At 39.9% G+C, this 8,002-nt stretch overlaps 1 protein-coding gene across 1 annotated transcript in view; it reads left to right on the top strand.

The window, feature by feature from the left end:
* Positions 1-457: 457 nt before the first annotated feature.
* scyl3 (SCY1-like, kinase-like 3) overlaps positions 458-8,002 on the top strand; it is an 11,508-nt gene continuing 3,963 nt past the window's right edge. The window contains exons 1-6 of the mRNA XM_038306560.1: positions 458-739; positions 821-1,002; positions 6,458-6,643; positions 7,458-7,571; positions 7,701-7,757; positions 7,830-7,932. Coding sequence (XP_038162488.1) covers positions 835-1,002; positions 6,458-6,643; positions 7,458-7,571; positions 7,701-7,757; positions 7,830-7,932 — 628 coding nt within the window. The 5' untranslated portion in view covers positions 458-739; positions 821-834. The remainder of the gene's footprint in view (positions 740-820; positions 1,003-6,457; positions 6,644-7,457; positions 7,572-7,700; positions 7,758-7,829; positions 7,933-8,002) is intronic.

Below are 8,002 nucleotides of genomic sequence, written 5' to 3'. Positions count from 1 at the left end.
CAATATCTGTGCATGTAGTTTACAAACATGTAGACACAGTGAAATAAATACTGTTGTGGTGTTTTTTTAATAACAAAAAATTATTATCTAAACGTTTATTCAAACAAAACGTCGCTTAGTTAGTTTAGTTAGTTTTTTAGTTAGTTAGTTAGTTTTTTTTTCAAATATTAGTTTCTTTTTCCCGTTTCTCTGCACCATGTGGTAGTCATCTGCTTTATCTCGCACCACTCGGTTGCAACCATTTAGTAAAAATGTAGGGTGTCAGATGTATATGTGTGGAGTAATTAAAACTAGCTCATTGTGAAATTTCTCAGATTTTATGTTTTATATAAATTAAAATGTCAGCTATTAATATTTTCTAAATGATTTAACCATCAATTTCAATTTTCCCCTCCTGTATAATAACCTATATTTTATTTTGTCTTCCTGTTCTCCCCTACCTGGTTGTTTGGTCGTTCCCGGAAGTTTCTGTGTTTACAGCTGCCCAGGGTTGTAGCTGCGGGAGCAGTGGTTTAACGAAGATTAAATGGAAGTTGTTTTATATGTTTCTACAGACGAATAACATGCTAAAGTGCGTGTTTGTATTAGCAGCAACCCTTGGTGAAAATCACGATTTGGAGGATTGAGAGCTCTGGCCATGTTGGCTAACGTTGCTACGAGGTTAACGCGCGAGACGACAGTAGCAGCAGCTGCTAATTGAACAGAGCGGCTACCTGGTCCATCCAGTCCAGGAAGTTAGGTATGTCCGCCTCACCCTTCAAGTAGGTGTACGTGGATAAAACACTCAGTCATACCGGTTTATGGCTCTGTATTGTGGCAGGAGGAAGCGGGGTCATGGGTGCGGAGAGCAGTGCGGTGCGGAGCTGCACTCTGCTGGAGGAGCCGCTGCTGACTCTGCCGTCCGGACCCACCATGTACTCCGCGGTTCTCCAAGACGGGAAACCTGCCTCTGTGTTTGTCCATAAGATGGGTAATGAAGACAATGTCAACAAAGCTGCTAAGGTGGGCAAAGCACTAGACATTCATCTGGGGAGTTTCTGCAACATTTGCCTTCCTTACTCCATTATAGTGCTAGCACTGACTCACCTGCAAAACAATATATAATATTAATTTTAATGTTTGTCTTTATCTGTTTAAGATTATAATATCAGCTACAAAAATGCATTTAAAACACAAAGCCTGATACAGAGGAACATATGAAAGTTTGTGATTTTCAGAAGTCTTTATTTTTACCAACTTTACTGCTTATATCATAGGACTAAATTGCTCATAAGTTTGCATTAAAGTGCAGGGAACTGCAAAAATAATAATCAAACATTAATTTGCAGGATGTTTTTAGTCCTACCACAAAATGACCTGCTAACTACTCCAGTGACTAGTCCTGTTATTATGAACCCAGTGTAAAATGTAATGAATCAAAGTGTGTCATCAATGCTTTACACTTAAAAGGTGAAGATATTGATTGATTGACTTTAATGATCTCAAAGGTGGAGAAATGTACTTGTTACATAAGCTCAAATAGTCAAAAAGAATAAATGAAGAAAAGGTGCATGGGGGTATATACAGTATGTACCAGAATCTGATTCTGGTTCTGATATACAGTGTATCAATATATATCTGACAGCTGATGTCTCCTTTTTTTTTATTTTAATTGCAGCTAATAAGGTTGCATCCAGTTTACCCAATTCCTTAGACTACTTATAACTGCAAAGACGCTTTACATCTATGAAATTATTTATCAAAGAGGATTCAGCAAACGTTAACTTGCGGCATTTAAGACTTAGTGCACTGCATGTTGTGTGTGTGTGTGAGTTTTTTTTTTTCTTTGGTTGGTTCCTTCTCCAAATACCTCCTTATATGGCATCTCATTTTGTTGCAATTTGGTAAGGAACCATTCATTTGATCAAGATGTTTTAAATGAGGAGAAAATCAAGAACATGCAGATGATTAACTCACAGTTTTGTTTTGATTCTGTCTTCCATTTGGTTGTTTCACATTGTGTTAGAGTCTAATGTTCTGGTTATTAGTAAAATTTGTTAAGTCCTCTGTCTAGAACAACTATGAGGATGAGTAAACCTGCATTCTGAGAGCAAAGTGTTCTTTCAAGAATATCTGAACAATAAGATCTCTATGTGATGGAGAACATTGATATGTTTTGTAATTATAAATATAAAGCTTATGTTGCCCCAAAATGCTGCTGAGAAACATGCTTCACTGCTGTCTTATTCCACAAATAATTTATAGCATACTCGTTTGTTAAATTTACATTGAGGAAAATAAGTATTTGAACACCCTACCATTTTGCAAGTTATCCCACTTAGAAATCATGGAGGGGTCTGAAATTATTGTCAGTGCATGTCCCCCTAAGAGACATAATCTAGAAGTAAAAATCCAGAAATCACATTATATGGTGTGTTTTTTTTTTATATTATTTGTATGATACAGCTCCAGATAAATATTTGAACACCTGAAAAAAAAGTGTTAATATTTGGAACAGTAGCCTTTGTTTGTAATTTCAAAGGTCATACATTTCCTTTAGTTTTTCACCAAATTTGCACACACTGCAGGAGGGATTTTGGCCCACTCCTTCACACAGATCGTTTCTAAATAAGTCAGCTCTCTGGGCTTTCAATGAGAAACACAAAAGTTGAGCTCCCTCCAAAAATTCTCTATTGGGTTTAGGTCTGGTGACTGACCATGCCATGCCAGAACCATGATATGTTTTTTTCTAGAGCCACTTCTTGGTTTTCTTGGCTATGTTTTTCGGGTCATTGTGGTGTTACCGGTACTCATCTTCAATGCTCAAACTAAGGGAAGGAGATTGATCCCCAAAATCTTGCAATACATGGCCCCGGCCATCCTCTCCTTAATACAGTGCAGTCACCCTGTTCCATGTGCAGAAAAACACCCCCAAAGCATGATGCTACCACCTCCATACTTCACAGTAGGAATGGTGTTCTTGGGATGGTAGTAGGGGTGTAAATAATAATCATTTTGTATCGATGCATCGATCCAACAGCCGACGATCCGATGCATCGACACTTCCGCAAGATAATCGATTCATGTTTTTTTTTGTTTCTCCGGTCTATTTTTATCCATTTGCTCCTGGGTGTAATTCTCCCTCCCGTGCTGCGGTGGCGCTAAACCCATTTTGCCCTCCTACCTCGCTTCCTGGTTATACTCTTACAGCAGTGTGTTGCAGTAAGCTTGACACAGACATTTTTAAATTATGCTCAATATTACAGCGTGGTCTGTGCTACACACTGTGGGTCTAGATATGGCCGAGGCGGCGAGGAAGTGGGGGCGAGTTTAGTCCGACGACGGAGGGACATGAGGGCCAAAAACAGCGGAGATCCAGGTGGAAAAAGGGTCCCAGCGTTCTCGTGCACCTCACTCTTCTAGCGGGTCAAACTTCACGAGTTGTTTTCCACAATTTTCGTCATAAAAACAAAACAAGCTGGCCTCCTGTCTGCGGCACTGTTTGCGGTCAGCTACAATTTGGGAGAGGTGCAGCGGAGCGTCTCTCAAGGGGGCGGTGACGTCTGGAGCAGAGGTATTGAATTGCACTCATTGCACTAATTTTTTGCAGTATTTTTTGATGCAACTTTTCTACTTCTGTTATTTGCTGTTGTTTCTAAAAAAAAAATGCATAACAATATTACAGCTTTCATTGATTTATTTCAAACTTGAAACTTTGTTTAGCCTGTAAGGTGTAAAAAAAATAATAAAAAATTAATCGAATCGCATCGTGATGAGTATCGAAAATAATCGAATCGTTGGGTCAGGAAATCGATACTGAATCGAATCGCCATGATGGGTGTGATTTACACCCCTAGATGGTACTCATCATTCTTCTTCCTCCGAAAATGGTTAGTGTAATAATGACCAAAACATTCTATTATGGTCTCATCTGACCACATGACTTTCTCCCATGACTCTTCAAACCATGACGTCTTAGAGCAGGCATCCCCAAACTCGGTCCTCGAGGGCTGCTGTCCTGCAGGTTTTAGAGGTTTCCCTGCTTTAGCACAGCTGATTATGATTATTGCAGTAGAGCAAAAGCCTGTTAATCAACTATCAATTAAAATCAGCTGTGCTGGAGCAGAGAACCATCTAAAACCTGCAGGACAGCGGCACTCGAGGACTGAGTTTGCGGATGCCTGTCTTAGAGTATTACCAATAGTAACCTAGGAAACGGTGGTCCTAGCTCTTTTCAGGTCATTGACCAGCTCCTCCCATGTAGTTCTGGGCTGATTTCTCACCTTTCTTAGGATCATTGAGTCCCCACGAGGTGAGGTCTTGCATGGAGCCCCAGTCTGAGTGACATTCATGTTTAGCTTCTTCCATTTTCTAATTATTGCTCCAACAGTGGACATTTTTTCTCTAAGCTGCTTGGAAATTTCCCTTTAGCTCTTTCCAGCTTTGTGGAGATGTACAATTTAGTCTCTAGTGTTTTTGGACAGCTCTTTGGTCTTGACCATGTTAGTAATTGGATTCTTACTGACTGTATGGGGTCGACAGGTGTCTTTATGCAACTAACAACCTGACACAGGTGCATCTAATTTAGGATGATAAATGGAGTGGAGGTGGACATTTTGAAGGCAAACTAACAGTTCTTTGAAGATCAGTATTCTAGCTGATAGACAGGTGTTGAAATAATCATTTGCAGCTGTATCATACAAACATGTAATTAAAATATCATACATTGTGATTTTTGGATTTTTTATATAAATATATTATTTGTCACACAGTGGACATGCACCCACAATGACAATTTCAGGCCCCTCCATGATTTTTGAGTGTGAGAACTTGCAAAATAGGAGGGTGTTCAAATATTTATTTTCCTCAAAGTAATTGGTCTGTGGATAAGTTAGCAAACAAATTCTTGTAAGAAAATGGAGCCACACCTAGAGAAAGACAGAAGATTAATGCTATATGTTGAGTGTTTTTAGTGAGACATTTTTATTGTAAACAGCAAATGGTTAAGAAAATTAGACTTTTTACATTAGCACGCATTAAAGAAAAAAAAAAATCCTGAGCCTGAACTTTTTTTTTGACACAGACTGCTAAGCTTTCCCTAAGCACAGTGTGCAGAAGCAAGCGCCTGGCTCACCTAACTTTCTGCACCAGCTGCTAAATGGCTTTCCATCTCGCCACATCTCTCCAATTTTACATATTTATTAATATTAATCAAAAATCAAGTGTTAAATCCATGAATGTGTCTCTTCCATTTCCTAAGATAAATCATATTACCGGTAATCAATCAATAGTGTATATTAGAGACATGTATAGATGAATGAAAAACAAGCTCTCAGGGCCAGGATAAAAATTATTTTTCCTTTAATAAAGTTATAGTGAAATCTATTACCTATTTTCCTTTCAGGTTTACATAGATACAGTTGTGCTTTTTGTTTTAAATATGCTGTTATTTCTTGCTAGGATGTAAATGTAAAGATTATATGATACTAGTTATTCCTGTTACAAAAATCCACAACAAAAAGAAAGTATTGTGGCAGAAACTGCACATAGGTTGGATGCTGACGGGGAGTTTTATAATATGTCATTTTAAATTAAGTGTTCATTTCCACATGTTTTGCTCCTATGAATTTAATAATATAGCCAATGCTCTCCTCGATCTCCAAGGAAGTCGCAACGCAGCAAGACGGGAGGAATAGTGGAGGCTGTAGGCTTTGCTTTGTGCAGGAGGTCTAGAGCAGAGCGGGGCGGTGACAGAGGATATGGGATTTCGGGGTAACAGGGTAGCTGCGTCCAGCCGGCTGTGATAAAGAATTTCCTCGTCTGTTTTAAAACTGGTGCACTCTGTTACTCATCTATACGTTAACAGCTGTTTCTGTGTGCAGCATGCTCGCGTGCTTTTTCTACCATAACAGTTTATAAGCAACATTTCCCCTCATTCATAAAACAATAAAATCAAGGATATTTCCGGGGACAGCTTTAGCTGGGGACAGGTGTTCCAAAACAGGGACTGTACCTGGAAATCGGGGACTTCTGGTCACCCTAACCCAGGGGCAATCGCTACGAGCCGGAAATCCGGCATGGGGCTGGAATACTTTAATCCCTACATTAGTATACTCTAATAAAACTAAGCGATGAATTATGCCTTGTTGTTGCATCAGGTTAAAATACCTCACTACACATTCACTTTTATCTTTGCAGTCAATCATAGAGAGCTGCATGAACTCCGAAGCAGATAAATATCAACCCATTAAGCATGTTTAAAAGCAAATTTGTCTTATTGGTGATGTAAGGTTTGGCTCAACTACTTAAAGACTTCTTAAAGAACTCTCAAACTGTACTATGAAAATGTAGACTCAAAAAAGTCGATCATATTGATTTGCACTTTAGACGTTATTAAAAAACTAATTCATTTGATTTTAGATGTATATAATTGACAAATAATTTTTTAGCTTTTTCATCATCTCTTCATTTCCTGCAGCATCTGAAGACACTGAGGCACCCGTGTCTGCTGCGATTCCTGTCCTGCTCGGTGCAGGACGGCGGCATCCACCTGGTAACGGAACATGTGCAGCCTCTGGAGCTGCTATTGGACAGCCTGTCCCCAGAGGAAATCTGCGCTGGCATCTACGACATCCTGCAGGCACTCGTCTTTCTGCATGAGAGGGTAAGCAAGAAGAGGCTTGACTTAATGGCTACGTTCACACTGCAGGCCTTAATGCTCAATTCCGATTTTTTTGTGAAATCGGATTTTTTTGCATGTCCGTTCACACTTCCAAGTATATGCGACTTGTATGTGGTCTACTGTGTGAACTGAAAGCGTTCAACCGAAGTGTCCCGCATGCGCACTCGAGGACGCGATGACGTCACATGTAGCAAGCGTCCTCAGTGTTTGCGGAAGTAAACATGACTCGTAATACTGCAGCGTATATTGCGTTCTTTAAGTTCTTCTCCAACAGGAGCAGGCACATTACGAATGAAATCTTTTTAAGAAGATCAAAAAGAAAGAGAGCCAGATTTCTTGCAATGGCGTTTTGTGGGGCAGTAATAGCAACGTCCGTACAGAGCTCTCACTTTCTCTCCATTGACTGCTCTCTGTGTTATCTTCCGCCATGGTTGTTAGTTTTTCCCACCTCCGCTTAGTAGGACGCAGATTAGTAACGTTTAGTAACATTTGTCAAGTATCAATGACGTGTAGGTCGGATGAATGCGACCTGGCCGTACAGACACAGGTCGCATTTGAAAAGATCAGATACGTATCGGATTCAGGACCACATATCCAAGTGGCCTGGGTCGCATTTGAAAAAATCCGATCTGTGTCGTTCAGACTGTCATAAAAAGATCAGATACAGGTCACATATGGGCAAAAAAATCGGAATTGGGTCACTTCAGGCTGCAGTGTGAACGTAGCCAATGTTGCCTGCTTGCTGTTTCCTATCAACTGCTCTGTGTGTTAAGCCTTGATGCCTCTCATCCACCAGGGTAAATCGAGCCACAACAACGTCTGCATTTCATCCGTGTTTGTCAGTGAAGATGGTCACTGGAAGCTGGGAGGAATGGAGACCGTATGCAAGTTCTCTGAAGCAACACCAGAGGTAGGAGACGGAACTAAAGCACATTTATACTCATAAGACCGTCTTTGCGTGTATTTGTAATGACATGTTAAGATTTTAAAGAATATTTTCAGTTTTAAATGTGTCATTTAATTTAGATTTTTGTGTCAGTTTCTCAGTAGTATTCAGAGTGCCAGAGAGGCCGCTTGTGTTCCTCCTGAAGAGCAGGTCAGTAGGTCAAACCTAATTAAATACATACATTTCCTGGTACATCCTTTCAAGGGCTAATTTTTTTGACAGGTGGAAGGCTTTAAAATCCTTCCAGAGAAACATGCTCATGCCCGCGACTGTTATTCTTTTGGTATAATGATGGAGGCTCTTCTTCCCCTCTTAAATGATTACGGTGAGTAGAGATGTTTGAAGAAAATCGGGTGCAGATTGTATAATGTGACTCCCTTTTATTAATTTACCCT

The sequence above is a fragment of the Cyprinodon tularosa genome, unplaced genomic scaffold (assembly GCF_016077235.1).
Source record: "Cyprinodon tularosa strain WSP-4 unplaced genomic scaffold, ASM1607723v1 ctg585, whole genome shotgun sequence".
Lineage (NCBI taxonomy): Eukaryota > Metazoa > Chordata > Actinopteri > Cyprinodontiformes > Cyprinodontidae > Cyprinodon > Cyprinodon tularosa.
This window is presented reverse-complemented; position numbering and strand designations above follow the sequence as displayed.